General features: G+C 38.9%; 1 protein-coding gene across 4 annotated transcripts in view; it reads right to left on the bottom strand.

The window, feature by feature from the left end:
• The window catches only part of SLC44A1 (solute carrier family 44 member 1), a 205,964-nt gene that overhangs the window by 91,539 nt on the left and 93,029 nt on the right, over window positions 1-21,396 (bottom strand). For all 4 annotated transcript variants that reach the window (XM_077140868.1, XM_077140860.1, XM_077140850.1 and 1 more), the window contains exons 4-5: window positions 11,369-11,505; window positions 759-852 (exon numbers count right to left, since the gene is read on the bottom strand). In XM_077140868.1, coding sequence (XP_076996983.1) covers window positions 759-852; window positions 11,369-11,505 — 231 coding nt within the window. The remainder of the gene's footprint in view (window positions 1-758; window positions 853-11,368; window positions 11,506-21,396) is intronic.

Below are 21,396 nucleotides of genomic sequence, written 5' to 3'. Positions count from 1 at the left end.
TAAGATATAAGTGCCTTCAAGTTAGCAATACACACTGTTCTCAAGAACAGATAAGTCTAAGTCCTATATATCTAAGTCTGAGGATATATTATAAATACTTGAAAACATATATCCTTTTAAAAAATTAATTTATAATTTTTAAAATCTGCTTCCTTATAACTACTGTGAGATCCTTCCTAACAAAAAATATTTCTTGATTCATCTTTGTATCCATAACACACAGTAGGTACTTAATAATAAATGTTTATCGAATAAGACTTTGGATAAGATATGGCAAACAGCATACAGAGAATTACCTAAAGGATATAACCTGAAATGAACTAGGAAGAATAATCACTACCAAAGGTTTTACATTTACAAAGTAAATTTAAAAATAATCCCAGTATTAGCAGGATCAATTTTGGAGACTATGAAAGTCAGCTTCTAAGTTTGCTGCAGATTTTATAATGAGTCAACAGTTTTACGTACTTAAAAGTTATGACGTGAAGAAATAAAATGTGAGCCCTCAAAACAGATTTATAGTATCTGAGAATGAGAAAAGTAGTATGCCTGTGAGTGTGCATATATGTGTTTTGTAAGATATGAATTACATGTCATCATTATTACTAGTTTTTAAACTGCTATAAAAGTCCCAAGCCTGGGAAACAGGTATCAACAAGTGACTACTTTCTTAGAATAATATTCACAGTTTAAAATTTATTTCCCCCCACCACAAAAAAAACACACGACAGTTTAACAAACATTACAGTAAAATTTACCTCGCTGGAACTGGTAATTTGGGGCAAAGAACAGAAGCTTTTAAAGATGTAGTATATTCAGAAGGCTTTAGGCTGTAGTTACATAGTGCTGAGCCTATGGAAAGAAAAGTCATATATTAGCTAGCAGAACAGAGACTGAACACATTCTCTTTGTGATTTACTTCAATTCTATTTTATATGTCAATATTAACTTGGAATATATAAGTTTAAAACATTCTAGAATTAATAAGAATCTAAATTAGCTTGTATCATCAGACCTCCATCATTTAAAACTGGCTCTTCTCCAGTAACTTATACACCAATTTTAAGGGTAAGTTCAATAAAAAGTATCGGAACTATCTTTATTGAGTGTCTGCCATAAGCCAGCCCCTGCACAAGATGACCTATGTTATGTCCTTTACTACAGCTCTGTAAGGCAGGTATTATTAAGCCCATTTCCCAGAGTAGAAAACAGAGGTTAATATAAGATAAGTACCTTGCACAAGATCGCACAGCTAGTAAGTAGGAGGAGGGCTAGGATTAAAACCCACATCTTTCTGACCACAAAGTCCATGCTCAACAAGCCATGCTGCCTCCTTACCATACTCTCTGTTACCTATGTTTTAAATTACTGCATATAGCACATGAGCATTCAGATGATACATCATGACTGGAAATAAACGGAACAAATCGATAAACTTGATAAATTGATAAAAGCAATTCCCAGTTTTCAGATAGTTTAAAATCATTTAAATTCAACCCTGGATTGAATATGCAGACCCCCATCTCTTTTTCCTGAAGATATACAGTCCACCAAATCCTTGATCAGTCTTATTTTGCAATACAGCAAATAGAATGCTGTAAAGTTCACTGAGGACATCTGGGTTCCACTTCTAATTTTGCTGAAGAGTAACTATATTGCATCATTTCTCTACCATGCAGATTGTTTATATTTGATCATTTGAAGTTCCTACCAGTTTACTAATTTGGTCAAGCACTTTATTATTAAGTAAAGAAATAACACAACCACAGACTATCTTTGAATTTGTATGATAGCAATGACAGATTTTTCTATTACAGCACCATGAAAAAAAAGCTTCAAATAGAATGTGAAATGAAAATGGCAGACTTCAACATTGAATTAATTAGGGGAAAGCCATGTAAGTATATATGAGAAGGAACTGGAGGGGACTACATAAAAAAAGAACACAGATTAATTTGTTGGGACAAGAAAACTGGGAGTAAATTTATTTCATTTATATCTTGTCCTACCAACCAAAAGAATTTTTAGAAAGCTACAAATCAACATTGAATTCAGTAATGCTGCTCCAAACCTGCAGCCACCCTCCTAAGTGTTTAAATATGTGGGCCACAATAGCATAATGTCATATAAATACATGTAGCATCTATTTTGTATGAAGATAATCCAAGTACCTTCACAATGCAAAATGTTAAGAGCTACTTGAAAGCTACATTGCAATGCTCTTAAAGCCTCTTCAGCTTTTTAAAGTTGCTTTTTAACCATTCTTTTACATTTTAATGACTTAATTAAAAAAAAGTTAAGCATGAATTTTAAATATTTAGCTCTTCTAAAACTGACTTTCACGTTTGAACATAATGCCACTAGAATCTATTTATAGCCGTGTTAGAGAAAACATGACAGCAACAGCAAGCAGACTTGAGATTCCTATCTGGAATAGAGTGAATATGAATAGAGACCTATTATGGAATTGCTAACGAAAAAATAGCAACTGTGCCAATGATTGCAGCACACCCACGTGATCAGTAACGCCCAGATCCAAAATCGCCAACTTGTTTCTCTCAGACTCCAAGATGGAATCTATTTGCACAATATAAAAGACCCTAACTAAAGCACTCTGTGTTAATGCCGTCAAACACATCGCTTCGTCTGAATTCAGCAAACACAATCTCCGTCCCCACCCTTTCTTCATTAAAAAAAGGAGGTCACCAGGTGCAACAGGGTTCAATTTTATAAATACTTTCCCAGCATAATACCCCATGAAAGGATAATAGCCTTATCTCTGATGGTATTCTGGGATAGAGGCCAGTACTAAATAGATCCTGTACTAAATAGATTAAAGGGAAAAGATCTCCACAACATGTCAGTAGGACATGCTTATGCTGCTTCCTGCTCAAAGGGCTGATGGGTGGGGAAGCCTGGAAGAAGAACATTCAAACATCAAGACCACAGCAATCATTTTTCAGTTGTTCTTCTTTTTCATATTTATGATCTAATGCATTTTCAGTGAATATTTTCAAGGTAGGCTCTGTTTTAATTTTTTACAGTGGAAGTATAAACACTTGGCGTGAGAAGTTTTGGAATAAAGACAAAATAATGACAAAGTTGCTTTTTCAAATGCAAAGAACATAGAAAAACCACATTTGAGTAATGAAAGGTCTAAAACAAAAGACAAAGGCTTATGTAAAGCCACACCAGAGACAATCTATGCAACTCAATGTTATCTAAAGGCCATCAAAATCCGAGAACTTAGGAACCTAACTTGGTTATATACTCATCTGTCTTAGTAAAAGGTTGCTTGCCCTCTAGAATGTTTAACTACTAAACCTTTTAAAATGCCTGATAATATTCAGTTATTCATTCTTTAGTTCAATATCAGTTATAACAACTCCCCTACAATGTGTGTTTCCATCATTATGCTCCAAACATGGTGGTTGAAAAAGAAGTAATACTCTCAAGGCCTCACAAGCAATCGCTGGTGAAATCAAAATTCTTTACTCTCATGTCACAATGCTTCTTTTTGGTCATTACTTGTAATAATAAACAAGTAGTCAATAAGCTCTTGGGAAAAAAATGTACATTCTATTGATGCCTTGAAAACAACATGTTGGGGAAGAAAATCATTTCTACTATCCACTCTCCAACTCCATTCTGCCTCCTCTTGTATACTTTCCAACCAAGAATTTCCTGATTAAAGTCTTGCTGTTCAACAAGCTTCAAGACTTCTGTGCTTGCTGATCCCTCCGCTCGGGCTGTCCTTTCCTGACTAAAACCAGAACAAGTATTCATGTTTGAGCAGAATTTCTACAACCTACTCAAGCTTCACCTCCTTGGTCAAGCCTCTCTGATCCACCTAAGCAAAGCTATTAACTCCTGAGGTCTGCTAAAAAACTTAGACTATTATTTTGTAATTTTTTTGTTCTATGTTGTCTCTATTTTCAAAATGTGACCACTTTCAGAACCAGGACCTTATGCCTTCAAATACCTGGAATCCCTATCTCCTGTCTCAGAGATGGCACCCGAAAGCCATCTGTTGAATCAAATGTACATCCTCATTAGAAAATAAAATGTATGAAATGCTTGTTTTTAATCTCTTATATTTTGGTATTATATGTTATAATAATGTTCAAATGTTTTTCACCAGTCATTACAAAGTTTGCCATTTACAACGGGGTTTCTTAACTTGGACACAATTAGCATTTGGGGCTGGATAATTCTTTGTTGTAGGGGCTGTCCTGTGCATTGTAGGATGTTTAGCAGCATCCCTTTGGCATCTCTTTAGCAGTGTTAGTGGCCTTTATCCACTAGATGCCAATAGATCCCCCTTTCTGTGAAACCAAAACTGTCTCCAGATCTGCCAAATGTCTCTTGGGTGCAAACATCACCCTCACTTGAGAACCACTGGTCTAAAACATCAACTTTTAAAGAAAGTAACATAAAAAACAATGAGTTGATAAGTTAGGACCTAATTTTTTTGCTTTAAAATTTTATTTAATTTACCATTACAGTATGATACATTAATATTAAGAGAAAAAAGAGTCCATAAAATATGATACAGAAATTTGCAGTTAATGAAAAAACTCTCTCAATGAACAACAATTTTCAATAGGAAAGAAATCTACAGTGTTTTGTGAAGTCCAATAAATTTAACCGCTCTCTCCCTAATTAGGAAGGAGTTATATATTTAGATGCTGGAGGAAGGCAAGACTTCCAATTTTGATTTCTAGTAACCCATGAAAAATATGGACATATTTGCAATTCCCAAGAAGCACCCATCTACAGAAATTAACCAGTTGGTATGATATCCAAGCAAAACTGCCACATACTAGGCACACAATAAATATTTGCTGAGTAAATTAATCTTTGGATATTTATGTGAAAGACTTCTATGAGGTGTTATAGAGGACAAAGAAATGTTAGATTCTCTACTAGATGGAGTAGAGTGCACCCTAAAATGCATCCTACAAATGTGGGGATCTATATTTTGTATATTCAGTGACCCTCATTAAATAGTGTTGAATGAAGGAATTAGTTTAAATTGCACTATCAAATGTAAGGATTTGTTTTAACTTTTTAACAGTCAAACTTCCCTTGCTGATCTCTGACTTGGAGGCAATTAAGTCAGTTGCTAGGGTTGATCACTTTGATAATTTACAAATGATTTTGATTCACTGTGCCAAAAAATCCTTACTAGCTCTGAGGTTCAAGTTGATATTGTTAGTGACTGGTAAGCGAGAGGACAGTGGACTTATCATCTATTGATATTAATTCTAAACCAAGGGCACCTGCTAACAACTAGATTAATGGCTTACTAGTATTCACAAATAGCAGTTATCTGAACGGATCACATAATCTTTGAAGGTCTTAAAAAAGTAAAACAGTGATCACTGAAAATGCACCATAGATGTGTGGCTCTACTCAGAATGTGGATATGCTTCAAATGGCAACTGAGAAAGCTCCTTGAAAAAATACAGTGCAGTGAACAAGCATGCTTAAATGGGAGTGCTTTTTCACTACTATACATACATATACTTTTTGCATGGGCAGGTGCCGGGAATTGAACCCGGGTCTCCACCATGACAGGTGAGAACTCGGCCACTGAGCCACCATGAGCTGCCTGCTTTTTCACTACTATAAATGGCACGTAAACAAGAGGGAAATAGATTTCTACCAGAGTTTACTACTGTATTAGGAAAGCCAAAATCTAAATAACAAAAGAGTTTGGTAAGATTAATGCAAAAGATAATACACATCCTGTGTAAAATATTAGCAAGAACTGAGAACATGCCGTCAGCCTCTAACGCTCACAGGTGATGCTCATCCCTAAATCCACTGTTTAGAATTCAGATGCCAAGTGAAAAGAATGAAATGATGTATAAAGCATCTGCTGCAGCACACGGCACACAGCAGATCCCAATAAATGGTATGTGAAAACAAAACCCAGGGCTTAAGTATCATTTATCTACTCAGACTCAGCTGCCCCTACTGAACATGTCTATGATGGTGGCAGTGAGGTGAACTGAAGAGCAGACCATGGGCTAGAGAAGGTGAGAAGGGCCAGAATCAGAGTCGGGAGAGAGGGATAGAAGGAACTGGCTGATCACACAATCCCTTCCTTTCCCTCTACCACCTGTCATGGTCTACTGGGTTGAGATGAAAATCCCATATAAAGCCAGTCAGCTGCAGAAGGAGGGGGATTTTCCCCCCTAGAATGTATGCATTATTTGAATTTTCAAAAATAATGATACTACAGGAGGAAAGAAACCTGGTCATAAGAAACTGAAGGAAGGGAAGTGTGAGTCAAGATGGAATTTGTGCCCTGCTGAAAATAAGAACTTAGATGGGAGCTTTCACCAGTTGGTTCCAATTTTCCCTGGAGGGCATAAGGTTAGGAAAGAGGAAGAACAAGAGGCTTACGAGAAGAAAAGGCATGAATAATCACTTGAGGGTATGTATGAGAGAGATAAACGAATGAAGAAAGTGAATTATTTAGAGATGAATAGAAAGAACCGATTCACAGCATTTCTGGTTAGAAGAAAGCTAAACAATTTACCTGCTGTGGCAACACACACGGGTGCGGCATTGAGCAAAGAATAAAGTGTGTTGAGAGAATGAGAAATTATGAATTGGTATTAGAGATGAAAGTAGAAATCCAATTCATTATTCTTTCAGAAAAAATTTATGTATAATATATGACGTGAGGACGTGAGGTCCTATATTATGGCTTGGGTTTTCGGAGATGAATAGAGCATGATCCTGCCCCAGGGAACTCATACGCCACTGTGGGAAGATGAACAAACAAATGGAGGACCGGAGATGTTTAATACTGAGTCCTTAGGGCATTTGGCAATTTTAATATTTTAAGGTAATTTTAAAATTGTTTTATTCTCTAGCATCACATATTGATGATATTTGTGTCACATATAAATTAGGAACCATAATAAAGTGCCCATTTGTATGCCTACCACCCAATTCACACACTAGAACTTGTACCTTTTTATTCACCGAAATTATTCCTTTTGCCTTTCAAAGCCCTTTGCATTATGCACTATCTCCGAATAACCAATTTAATTTCCAACTATTACTTCCAAACTGTCTATTCTAGTTAGATATAACTTGATAGAGGCTTTCCACAAATTCTAAGTGTCAAAAAAAAAAAACAACAACTTTTCTTTCTTGTCTCAAAGAAAAAGAGTTGGTGAAATAAGTTACTTGCCCAGTAAACACATACCTTTAAAGCACTACTATAGGAGCCAAGAGCTTCCCCTTATAAAGATTTTAAATAATTTGTGAAGGTAATAAAAGTTCACATAAATGGATAGTTGCAAATACAAAACTAAAACGAAAACAAAAACTTGTAAATGTTGTCATGGAAATTTAAAACTCTTTGAGAAAGATTTATATTATCTTTTGAAAATGCTGGCAAGAAAAATATTACTTTACCTTGCATTTTTAAATAAGGTCTAAAATTAGCATTTAAGAATTCATTACTTGGTTGAACAAGATCCTTGTTTTTCATGGACCTCTGCCAATTCTCTCATACAAATTTGAAAATTTCCCACTTAAACCTAAATTATCTCTTGAGGATGATCGTTCCTGAAAACAATGAGTGAGATCTATATATTTGAAGTCAAAGGGCCTGTGTATATTTCCAGACAGAAATACAGCTGTAATAACACACAGATACAGATATCTATAAAAATTATGTACTCCTGAATCAATGCGCGGCTCAACTGACAGAAAGGACAACTTAAAGGGGAAAAAAAAGATAATGCAAAAGCAGAGAGAATTTTTTTCGGTGATGACAAGGGTAATATTGGAAGATCCGGCATATCTCATAGGCAGATGAATATCCACAGTTCCTATCTGACCTTATAATATGGAAATATCACAGTTCATGGGCCAAGATTATAGAGAAAGGAAGAGAAAATTTTACAGAAGGAATTTGATAATAAAGGGAATTAAATTTTACCAGGTCCAGTTTTAAGTCACCAATCCAAAGAACAACATAGGCTGTTTTCAGAAATTCCAATTTATGATTAGAATAAGGTGTTTAGGTCCCTACACCTTACTCTAATTTTTCTGTTTTCCTTTTTAAAAGTACTGTATTCTCCATCCTCTATTGCTATGCTCCTTGATGCTATCAGTAAGATTTTCGCAAAAACCTAAGCTGTTGTCTTATTTTACACACAGCTGGCTCAAAAAGCCTAAGGGTGTTTTTGTAGCTAGGTGCTCATTTAAGGTTATTCTTGAAATAAAATTTATTCCTTAATGCTTCTAGAACACCTACTTGGCACAAAGCACTGTGGGAAATGCAAAGCTGCAGCACCTACTGAGGTAGGCTGGGGCAGGGCGGGCAAGGGGTGCTTCCTAACCAGACATTGAGAGCAGAAGACCTGAGCAGGCCAGGCTTGGTAGCACAGCCACTTAGAAAGATGCTGGCTCCATCTGGCTCAACAGGGTGGCCCTCGGCATTTCTCCACAGTGGGTCACTATAGCAGGCCACCCAGACGTCCAGGAGACAGTTCAAATGCAAAGGACCAAGTCTCACATTGGTCAGTTCGAGAGCTGCTCTCACTTGGTAGTCCCATGTTCCAGACAGAAATCAACATATCTGGTAACTGATTCAGGCATAGCTTCCAGGGTCCCTGTAAGGGACATGCCCAGTTACAAAAGTCATTTGAACTCAGGGAAGCCCAAGCTAAGGCTTCCTATTAGATATCTGCAACTCATTTACAGAACTCCCAGACCAGATATAATGGGGAGACAGGGGTAGGGAGAGTGGGGAGAGAAAATAAACAAAAATCAAATATGTTCTTATAGAAGGAGTATGGATTCCATTGACCCTTTGCCCATAAAAGCTGGAAAGGACAAGCTGCCTGCCCTTAATCAGGAGAGGTAAGAGATCTATACCAACTATTAGGATTTAAGCTGGAAAGTGATGAAGAGTGAAGCAGTATGGGAGTTGAGGCCCATCAAAGTAGGTTTAAAAGAGTAAGTAGTATGTGGGACACTGTTGTTCACTAGAACTTTCTATAACAATGGAGATGTTTTATATTTACACTGTCCAATATGGTGTCCACTAGCCTCACATGCAGCTATTGAGCACTTGAAATGTGGCTAGTGCGAACAAGGAACTGAATTTATAATTTTATTTAATTTGAATTTAAAGAGCCACAGGTGGCTAATTCCTGCTGTAACATACAGCATAGATTTGGAATACGGGACCTGAGGAATGGGCAGGATTTAGACAAGTGGGGGGGGTCAAAGCAGTACTTGGAATGAAGTACCATGACCAGGAGCTGGTAGCATCATGCACAGGGAACAACAAATATTTCCAGGCCTCTGGAGCCCAGAGCAGCAATTAGGAGGATGATCAGAGCTTTGAATGCCAGCGTAAGACAAAAGACGTTTATTTTTTTTGCTACCAATGATTTCTGAGCCAAGGATTGATGTGCTTGAAGCTCTAGGAATAAGTATTATTGTGGCAGCAGGATGTAAGGGAGCTAGGAAAACAGAGAGACTGGAGCAGGAAGACGATCGTCCCACTGGCGGCATAGTAATGTTGGTGATGATAATGATAGCAATGGCCTATGCTTTTATTGAGCAACTTAGTATTTGCCAGACTCTATTCTAGGTATCGCATATAGTGACTCCTCATAACAACACATGGGGCAGTTAAGATGCAGTTATTATCCCTATTTCATAGATGGGGAAACCGAGGCACAGAAAGCTCAAGTCACCTACCCACAGTCTCATAACTTAAGTGGTGAGCCCAACAATCGAACCCAGGCTATCTCTTACTCCAGAGCCTGGACTCTTAACCACTGTTGAAATAAATTTATTCATATTTATTCCGATACTATATATAAATTTATTCATATATACCACCTATTAGGAGCACTATTGTACTGCCAGTATCTAAGAAGATTTGGGGAAAACTCTCAAGGAATTACTTATTCCTAAGAAGCGTGGTAATGACCAAACACGAGAAGATATCATGGAGGAATAGAAAACGAGACTTTAAAGAGAAGCTGGCCTCTCTTTCTTCAATGTCCACCAAGTACCTGGTATTCTTTCTACATCACGTTTAGTTCCTTAGTTCTTACAACAACCTATGTGGGAGGGATTATATTTATCCATGTTCTTTCAGACGAAAGAAATCTAGTTACAGAGAGGCTACATCAGTTATCCCCTGGTCAAAAAGCCAGTCAGCGACAGAACCCAAATTGGAATCTAAATACAAATCAATCCCAAACTATTTCTACTGTTTTATGTTGCAAGGAGTAGTAGGAAAGGAACACCGCCAGTCTGGAAGGCCGTGGGTCCTTCTCCCTTGAGAAAGCTAGTACCCCATCTGACAGACCTGAGCTACACTGGTGTGTGCGTAACTATGACCCCAGGCTCTTTCTCCACCCAGCTAGAAGAATTATATAAGATGGAAGCTTGAGTTAGCCTTTGTACAAAAGATAGAACTAGCCTGTGACCTGGACAGGACTGAAGAAGCTCTGAAAAGTCCCATGCAAACAATAAAAACAGGAAAATTCCTGTATGTGCAAAATCCTGGGCTTGAGGGACTATCAGTATGTGGCTGCACCCCCCTTCTGCCCCCGCGCTTCCTGCAAGAGTGGTTTAAAAAAAAGTTTTCAGAAGAGAACCAAGGAGAGTGATATGAAGCTGGGGATAGCACATTGAGATTAGAAACCCCAAGTGAACAGAGCTTGAGTTCAGGAAACTGACCATGTTGGTTTTCTCATCTCATTCTCAGAGATTAACCTCAAAGTTTCTTAAAATTTTATTCTTAGAAAAATGGTTATGACATCATGTTAATTTTTTTTTTTTAAAGCAGAACAGAAAAAAATATATATATCAACACACTGAAAAAGAACTGATGGTGGAATCGGTGTCTACGTTTCAATGTTTTTTCTGAACTTTTCAAATTTCCTAGGACATACATATATTATACTGTTAAATAGGGATTAAAAAATATACTAAGTTAAATACTTTTTATCAACACTTGGGGAGTGGGAATAGAAAAAAAACACCAAATTTTACATAAGGTCTAGTCATTCCAAAATACTCAACAGGTGACATCAAAATCATTTGAAGCCTTTGTAGAAAACACAAATTTCCAGAGCCCAGAGACCTACTCAATCAGAAACTCTCTTTGTGGGGCCTGGGAATCCAAAGTTTTAACAAGTTCCCTAGGTGATGATATATTTTTTATCAAGGAAATCCAAAATTACTTTCAATTCTCTTTTTTTTTTAAAAGTTCATTGGTGGTTTATTTAATGCTGTGACAAATTTATGCAGGAACATGACAATGAGAGGAGGTGCCTGGGGCATCGATTTGCACAGCCTAATTTCTCACCATTCATTTCTGCAAACTTCTGAACATCACTCAGGGTTTTCAGCTCTTGTCTTGGACATGCTGCTACACACAGAGCTACAGACTTGATCTTCCGGTTTATCAAGTCCAGATTGCACGGATCCAAAAAGAATACATACCTAAAGCATGGAGAAAAAAATTGGGATATTATTTTGCAAAATATATTCTGGTTCACCATATATTTGAGCCTAAAAGCAAAAAACATCTATTCCATACTCCTTTCACATTAAAAATTTCACGAATCTAATCATGGATGAATTTTTTAAAATAATTGCTTATAAATATACTGTTAACTGTGGGAATGAAGGGAATTGTAGGTCTTTCAATTTTCATTATCTATTTTTCAAATATTTAAATCTTTGTACTGTGCATTCAGGCATTTTTATAATCAAATCAGGCATTCATTAAAGTAAGTCACTTTAGTTTTTCTTTTTGTCAAATTTCAGTTGCACCCCAAAAAGATGAAAGATGACAATGTTGCTATATAAAATCTCATTTGGCATAATATAGTATAATTATAGTTTATATATAAATTTTAGTTAATACATAATTATAAAAGTTAGTATATATAAAAATGGAAATATATAGCTGAATGGAAGCTAGAGTGAAATACAACATTGTAACAGCAGCTGAGTATTAGAATACAAGAAATTTTCTTTCTTTTCAGAATTCTCAATCTTTTTCTATAATAAATACAGATTACTTTTGTATTTATAAATATAATAAACATTGTCCATTAAAGAGGTCAATTACAAATAAACAAAGTAATCCCAATATCTAAGTTATCCCCTCTGCAGCCTATACATTGATATGTTAGAAAAGGGGAGCGTAATTAAAAATCACACTAAAACCAATTTTCTTAATGTTATCAAATAAATGAGATGACAAAGATTATAGACGTTATCATTTACCCAAAGAGAAAGCAAGGGACAACCACTCTTACCTGAGGTCAGCAAAGTATAATATGGGTCAAGGGAGTGAGACGTACAGGTAGGAGCTCATGCTAAATAAAAATTAAAGAATCCCTAGCTCTGGGTTCAATTCTACTTAGTCCATGGAAAGTCTTATAAAATCATTGATCTGTCAATAGCCTTTCCCAATTGTTAAATTCTATTGCAATGCAGAGTATGACTCAAGTTTGGAACAGGAAAGAATTAGGTGAGAAACTGAAAACAAAGTCAACACATTTGCTGGGATGGATAATATAAAGGGGTCCCAAAGGGGCCTTAGCAAGGGGAGAAACACCGCACACTCCAGCAGAGTCGGGGACCAAGAACCTGACCTGAAGGTCAGGTATAAAACTACCTATAGCTGAGTATAAGACTACTCAACTAAGAAAATAATAGTCATCCTCTTAGTGACTCCCAAACCACCAATTTTATACACAAATAAAAGGAAAGAAAAGAAGCCAGGCAGAATCTGACAATTCTAAGATGATGTGATCTGGAAGTGGGATTCGGAGACTGCTTCTGTGCAGTTCCCAAGGAGTGGGGCCCAGAGGGAACCGTTCCTAGCAACCTTTGAGTAGAAACGAGCGTTCCCTCAGAACCCTCCCCCTGTCTGTTCTGTGCGTGTCAGTGCTTGGGACCCCGTGCAAAGTGCTGCACAAACCAGCCCCCAAGCAGAGAAAGGTCAGGTCCTTTGGGAGGTGTCAGAAGACTCTGAATCACTTACTACTACTGCTGCCACTAAACACTACTAACAGTGAAAAGTCCAACACTGTTAGTCTACATTCACTGAGCGTTTACTATGAACAGGCACTGTCCTGTACTAGACCCTTTACATATATGAACTCATCTATTTCTCCTAACAATGTGTGTGTTTGTGTGTGCGTGTGTGTGTCTATGTGTGTTGGGGAGTAAAACTGGGGTGGGAGAGAGAAGTTGGGTGCATAGTTCTAAGTGATGATCAAAAGCCTTGAGAAATATCTAGAGATATCACATAAGCCAACGACAGTAGAGAAACAGGTTTCAGGAAGAAGAGAGGAAAAGCCAAGCTCTCACCTGAGCCCAGCCAGATCAGTGACGCTGCCTTTTATGGCCTATGAGTACAGATGTGCTGCCTGATTGTCCTGTAAGCTTCTGCCTCCTCCAAGGTCCAAAGTACCCCCAGGATATTCTTTACTTACTCTCTTTTATACCTCAAAATATACTCCCTTGTTTTATCCTGGTGACTGGGCAGCAGTCACATACTGTACTTTATCAAGCCAACCAGAGCTTGCCTTCTGGTTCTTTCTCCTAATAGTTCTCTGACTTTGGGTATAGAATTATCCTGAGTCTGTTTCCTCATCTGAAAAACTGCAGACCACCTATTTTACAGGTTGTTGTAAGACAGATGATCATAATATATATAGAAAGCACCTAACATACAGAATATACCCAGACATTCATTATTCCTTATTCATCATCATTATGAAAATGTATTTGCCCTTCACAAGTCTTATATTCGTCAGTAAGACTCTAAACTCAACACTTTCTGATATGGGCATAAAACCGGTTGGCAATACTAGTGTTTAGCTTTTCTTGAGAAGGAAAATCTACATACCATGAACGGTCCTAAGCTTTGATCAGAATTAAATGGGCTTCCAGAACAGATATAGCACCAAGAAAATAAGAATAGGGGGTGGAGAAGAACTCGACAACGAAAACTCTGTGGGACTAACATTGCACATTTTTTAGCCTGTGTATACGGTTTGGAAAAATCTACCCCAATAAAATATAAAAAAAATAACTTTCAATGCTGTTCCTGGGAAGTACATCCCCACATGCACACATACCATCACACTCAAAACAGTCACCTACCTCCACAGTCTAAGAACGCGTCCCATTTAATTCCCATTTCACAGATTCAAATACACACACGCACATGTGCGCACAGACACATGATGTTAAAAATAACTTAAGACGCTTCAGGTTCTGATGCTAGGAACATTTACTGGGTGTCTGGGTGCTAGGTGTGGTCACATTCCTGACCTTACTTGATCCTTACAACTCTAGGAGGCAGGAGTCATCACCATTCCACGATGACAAAACTGACACCTTGAAGGCCCACCTGCCCGTCTCGAGAGCGTCATGGGTACCAGACCAGGAAGTCACACCTATCAAAATGCTTCTGATTCTGAGTTTCACTCTATTTTCATCCTGTCCTGTTCCCAAAGTATTTCCTACAAATATCATTAATAATTTTAAGTGTCCTATATTCACTTTGAATATTTCATTTCCAGCATTCAGAAGTTTATCCAATCCATGGTGATATATTTTAAATAATTATATTTAAACCGATTAGTATTTAATGAGTATTTACAGAATACGAAGCGTGCCAGAATCCAACAAATTCATGATTCATTAAAACTGCACTTTTTTGCCTTTCCATGTGACAATGCCCTTAGCTAGATAAATACGTTCTTATATCAGCTTCATTTTCGCTTTTAAACAAAATGAACTTTACGTGGCAATTTAAATTTTTGTCAGTGAAACAAAACCAATTCTCAAATAAAGCATGGTATTGGCTAACCAGTTCATTGTAACTAACTGAATTCTAAAGATGAGTTGTTTTCAACTGAGAGGGCAAGAGAAAAGGGACAGTGGGTTGTAAAACGTTCTAGAAAAGTTTCTTAAAATATCCAGCCTGCCTTACCTCTGTCTCCAGGCAAATGGCTACAGGGAGGGATTGGGCAATATGAATTTCAAAAAAGCTCCAGGCAATTCTTATCATACCCCTTGCCCCTCTCCCCATCCCACCAGGATTGAGAACCACTGTCACAATCTGTGAGCCTAAGTTAAGAGGAGGTTTTGCATTGCTATCCTCAGTGACTCTTTTACTAGACCTATTAATAACTTAAAAACAGCTTTGCTTAAGCTTTCACATTCTTTAGAGGAGCTGGAATGAATATCGTGAGTGGGAATGAAAGAAGGAAGAGAAACAACGAGACAAAAATACTCCCCAACTTAAAAAAGCTCTACACAGCAGCGGGCACTGGCTTATCCGATATGCACACAGCACGATCGTATGATATTGAGAAGAACACATTTGCAAAACAGACGAAGTGGGCTTTGAACTTAAAAGTTAGATGGGAATGGAGCAAAATGCTCAGACAAAACTGTAAAGCAAATGGTGCAAAGAACAAGTAAGACATGTAAAGATGAATAACAGTAGAGATGGTTTCTGGGAATTATGTGAAGGGTAGAGAAAAAAGTAAATTCACTTTAAATTGAAATTCTTGAAATACAACAATAAATTATCCCCAAAAGGCAAAGGAAAGGGAGCAATAGCTAAATGCAGCGTTCTGTCTACATAGGATGATGAATGTATGAATGATGAATTATGGTGAATTCTTGCGGGGACAGACGCACCAAAGGTGAAAGTGGGTCAAGAGGCACCAAAGCTCAAGGGGAATGGAAGCTCAGGAAAACAGACGAGAGCCACACAAAGGGGTGCTTTTTAAAGCTATGCTCACAAAAGAAATGAACAGTGAATGGTCTGACGAAGAAAAAGATGTCAGAGAAGGTTCAAAACTAGTTCAAACTTCTGTTTTGCTTTCATCTTCACTGAGGAGAGGGCAAGGTAAGAAAGCAGGGTTTACTGAGAATTTACTCTGAGTGCAACATCCTAATTCAATAAATAGGGAACTGAGTCTTTTAAGGTAGGCAACTAACCCAAGGCCTAACTAACACGGGCTTGAACTCAGGGGAACCTGATTCCCGAATCCTGTTCTTTCCACCACCGCTGCTCCAATTCAAACTGGAAAAGGCAGAATAAATGCAATGGAGAAGGAGTCACAGACTGGCCAGGTCAGCTGCTTTCCATGGGCCAGGAGCAGATGCCGGCCTACCTGGCAATGACACAGTGCTGTATTCTGTGTGCCATTCAACACACACATGATAGGGATGAGTCAGACTGCTAGGAAAACACTCCGCTCATCCAACAAACCTTCCTGAGTGGCTGGGCCCTACGGATAGAAAATGCATAAAACATAGTTCATGAATGCAAGTAATGTGCAGTCTAGAGAAGAGGCAAAAGTAGAGAGTCATTTCAAAACCAGGTGATACATGGCAGTGGGATGGAGGGATCTGCATGGAAGATAAGGGGTCAGGGGGAGCTCTGAGGAGGAGGTGGTAGTTTCTAAGCCACAGTTTGAAAGTAAGTGAGAATTTTCCACACAGATGGGGAAGCAAGAATCCTAGGCAGAGGAAACTGCAAGTGCAAAAGCACAAAAGCATGAAAGAGCATTTCAAAGAAAATGCCAGTAGTGTGATATGGTGGGCTAAAGGGCAGGAACCAAGGAGCTGCACTCCAAGGGGAAGCAGGAGGTAAAGGAGCAGCTACCCTTGTGATCTGGAAGATCCCACAGCTCTAGCTCCATTAGGCCAGTGCTGCCCTGCTGTAGCAGCAGCAGGTGGAGGACTAGAGACGAGAAGGATGGGGTACCAGCAGTGCTATTCCAAAAATGACCATTAAATTGCCGCCTGCTGCCATGGCAACTCTCTGCGGCAAGATTCCTAGGAGCAAAATGAGGCAAGCAGATACCAGGGCTGTAGGCCGCTTCCTGCCGAATTTGGCTTCCCTCCTCTCTAATCAGGGACAGAAGCATCATAGCACTGGTGCTGGAAGGCCGGATAAAAAATCCCCCAGTCGCCTTCTGCTTTAGTGACTCCTGACACGAGGTTTCCCCAGAGAGGAATAAAAATGGAGTCTGATCATTTCTCCAATTATTACTTCCTATCAATTTACAATTTATAGCCCCTTTCCACCGAGAGTATTAGTGAATCATGTCAAAGGGGAAAACACAACGGTGTCGCAGAGCTTCTGCTGGACTAAATCTAAGCTACAGAGAGGCCCGTGGATCTGCGCTCCACCCACAGTGGGTTCTGCCAGGATGCCTCTGATTTCCTGAGGGCATGCCAGCAAGGCAAGCCACCCATCCGGGGTGGGACCCTGCTGACCCACAGAGGGCTGTGTTCTAAGAGGACAGACCCATGGGGACACACCAAAGCCAGTAAAACCCAAACTAAACTAACCCGACTAACGGCAACACACACTTACCTAAAACTTTGCTGGCCCTGAACTTTCTAGACCAAAGCTAAGGGGAGAGAATGGAACAAGGTGCCCCTGCATAGTCACTGAGAGAGTTGTACAGTGTTTACTGTGTACAGTACACACCTCCTAAAATGCACGGACATGGATCAGAGAACCTAAGGAAACCAGACCTGAGGCGAGCTGAGGGAAACGAGACCCACCTCCCCAATTCTAATGAGGTACAGGCAAAAATCTCTTGAGAAAGAGGTACCACTTGTCAAAGAAATACCTAAGCACGTATCTCATTGACGCCCAAAGAGGTAACTGGGTTCTAAAGAGCATTGCAGTTTCCTGCTCTAGCACTTCTATAGCCCTAGATTTTTAAACTCAAATACAGAAAGGGAATATTTCATAGTCCTTTCTGGTAAATTAGAAGTAAGGAAAGCTGATGGCAATGCTCAAAGAATCCATCATCCAATGGATTATTACCACTAGCGTCCTCCTGGCTCACCCCCTCCGGCCCGCATTATCTCCTTTCTGTTCCTCAAACAATCCAGCACCCTCTCAGGTTAGGACCTTCGCTCGTCTATCTTTCTGGAATGTTCTTTGCACAGAGTAGCAAGGATTAACTCCCTCACTTTTTTCATGTCTTCATTCAAAAATCACTTTCTCAGTGAAGCCCTCCCTGGGCACCCTACCAGAAATGCCAGTTTCCTCCTTTGACACGCACTATTTCCCTTTTCTGCTCTATGTTTTCTCCTCAGCACTCGCACTGCCTAACACACTACGTTAACTTACTTATCTGTTTATTATCTGTCTCCACCTCCGAGAGCAGAGATGTTTGACTGCTTAATTCCTCATGATATCCCCACTGTCTAAAATAGTGCCTGGAACAAAGAAGGCATTCCACAATTATTTGGTGAGTGAATAAGTGAGTGGTAAAAGCTGGGTAAGATTTTGCAAAGTGGGGTGGGTGGGGGTAGACAGGAGGGAGGGAAGAAGATATTTCAGGTAGAAGGAAATATTTTCGTTCATTCAACAGAAACATGGGGCTAAATAAGCACTAGAGATGCAGCAATAAATAAAACCAACACTAACAAGTTTCTCCCTTCCCAGCTTTTACAGAGCAGAGGGTATGGAGGTAATTAGAAAACAACGTGTAAGTGCTACAGCAGGGAAAAGAGGATATAGAAGATGCCCCACCCCGCCAAATGGAGACTTAGGGTAGGTAACCAGACAGGAAGTGATATCTAAAGTCAGCACTTACAGAATGATTAGGAGCTAATTAGGTTGGGGCAAAGAGGTGGGAGCAGGGAGGGAACAGAAAGTGCAAAGTCATAAGGTGGAAAAGGCAAAGGTCAGGAAGACTGAGGTGGAGTGAGACGGAAAAGAGAGATGGCTGGATAGGGAAGCTGGGGCACGTGTAGGCAAGCTGGCACACGTGTAGGCAAGCTGGGGCACCTGTAGGCATGCAGTCATACAAGTGCCTAGATCATGTGGGCACTTACAAGTAATATGAAAGATGCGTTAAAGTTTGGAGTTCATCCTGAAGACACCAGGAAGCTGCTGGGAGTTTTCAGAACCTTGGCTGAAATGGAGAATGAATCAAGGGAGCAAGAGAGAAAATAAGGAGGCTGGTCAGGAAGCTACCGAATCTCAAGAAATGATGATTTGGGTTAAGGTGGGAATGAGGATGAAATGGAGCAGCTTTCAGAGCAGGTTTCCAAAGCATTTCTGCATAAATAAGAAAACATAATCATTGACTAGATATGAAGGGAAAGGAAGAAATTAAGGATGTTTAACATTCTGACTTGGGCGTGGAATCCTGTTGCATTTAATAAGACAGGGCACTCAGGAAGAGGAGCAGAACATGAGGGATAAAAACGGTGTTTCAACTTTAGATGCATTGAGCCTACAGAGCCAGTGGGCGTTGCAGACCATTGGCACTAGTTCTCCTGCAGAGAAATCTGGACAGGGGACAGCGATTTCGGAATTATCAGCATATAGATGATAACCCCACCCCAGGAAGTGGATGAAATCACCAAAGTGAGCATGGACAGTCCCATGGAGATTCTCCACCTGGGCAAGATCTGTGACCATCCTGAAATCGTGAGCAGGTTTGGTGTGCAAACTCATCTGTGTTTTCTAATGAAAGACTTCGTGCTTCACAGTTTCTAACAAATTGTCAAAGGACCCCAAAGAGATTAAAACCAAGAGCAAAATAAGAGGAAAAAAGAGACACTAATATTGCAAAAACAAAGGCACAACTGGAAACGCATGGGGGAAAACGGTTCTTCTATTTAGCTACAGCATTGTCTCTTTCTTGTACATGAACCAAAGAGTGAAAAAAATAACCTCCAGAATGGTATTCAAGAATCACTGACATCAAATTGTGCCCCTTATATTAAATTAAGGCAAGAAAATAAATTAAAACACCCTTAAAAAATTCCACAAGAGGGCAGGCAATGGTGGTGCAGTGGCAGAATTCTCGCCTGCCATGCTGGAGACCTAGGTTCAATTCCTGGTGCCTGCCTCATGCCAAAAAAAAAAATTCCATAAGAGCTACCAAAAAAAAAAATAGCTTTCATTTAATCCAGGATACAGGAATAACACTCTTAAATCCAAATTCAGTGGCAATACCATGTGTATTGCTCCAGCACTTACACTGAGAAGTAATATGTGCCAAGAGTCAATGACCACACATTTCTTTTCCTTTTCTTTATTGGACAGCTTTATTGAGATATAATTTACATGCTTTAACGTATTTCAACAGTGCAATTCAGTGTTTTGCACTGTATCTTACAGAGTTATTCAACCATCACCATAATCTAATTTTAGAACACTTTCATTACACCTAAAAGAAACTTTGTATCTATTCAGCAGTCACTGCTCATCCTCTATACCCTCCCCACCCTCAGCCCTGGGCAGCACTAACCTACTTTCTGTTTCTATAGATTTGCCTATTCTGATTATTTCATATGAATTTAATTATACAACATGCGTTTTTTTGTGTGACTGGCTTCTTTTACTTAGCATAATGTTTTCAAAGTTCACCCATTCTGTGGGATGTAGCAATACTTCATTCCTTCCTAAGGCTGAATAATATTACACTATATGGAGAGACCACACATTTTGTTTATCCATTCATCAGTTGATGCATATTTTGGTTTTTTCCATTTTTGGGGCTATTATGAATAATGCTGCTATAAACATCTATCAATAAGTCTTGTGGACATATGCTTTCATTTCTCTTGGGTAGAGGCGTAGGAGTGGAGTTGCAGGGTTATGTGGCACCTCTAACATGCTGAGCAACTACCAGACTGTTTTCCAAATTGGCTGTACCATTTTATATTTCCACCAGCAATGTATGAGGGCTCCGATTTCTCTACATCCTGGCCAGCACTTGTGATTTACGTTAAGTGGTATCTTATTGTGGTTTTGGTTTGCATTTCCCTGATGGCTATTGACGCTGAGCATCTTTACATGTGCTTATTGGTCATTCATATATCTCCTTTGGAAAAGTGTCTCTTCAAATCCTTTACCCATCACCGATTTCTTTTCAATCTGTGAGAAAAACAGAGTGAGGCAGAAACAGGCAATAGCTATTGTCCCAGCATTATAAAAAAATTGTATTACAAAAGAAAATAAGGATGAAAGTAGAGAGAAAAAAGAATAATTTGGGAGGTTGAAGAATGGCTGCAGTGGATCAAGCAGGACAAAACACTGGAAGGCCAGAAGCTGGTCAGAATGGGAAATAGTTGAATTGGTGTGAATTGATTTTATAAGTGGAGCAATTAAGGGTGATAGCAAAGAACAATCTGTGACTATGGAAGAGGGAATCCCTAAAGCTCCTCTGGAAAAAAAATTCCAATGGCTCGCAGGACTAGAATGAGAATCAATGAGACTGGACAACTATAAAGTTTGTTAAGACAGCTGTGTTTTCCCCATTCATGTTAAAAAGGAAAGAAGCTTTGATAAGTCACTCTGAAACTTCA

This window comes from Tamandua tetradactyla, chromosome 2, assembly GCF_023851605.1.
Source record: "Tamandua tetradactyla isolate mTamTet1 chromosome 2, mTamTet1.pri, whole genome shotgun sequence".
NCBI classification, from domain to species: Eukaryota; Metazoa; Chordata; class Mammalia; order Pilosa; family Myrmecophagidae; genus Tamandua; species Tamandua tetradactyla.
The sequence above is the reverse complement of the archived record's forward strand: the minus strand, read 5'-3'. Positions and strand labels throughout refer to the sequence as shown.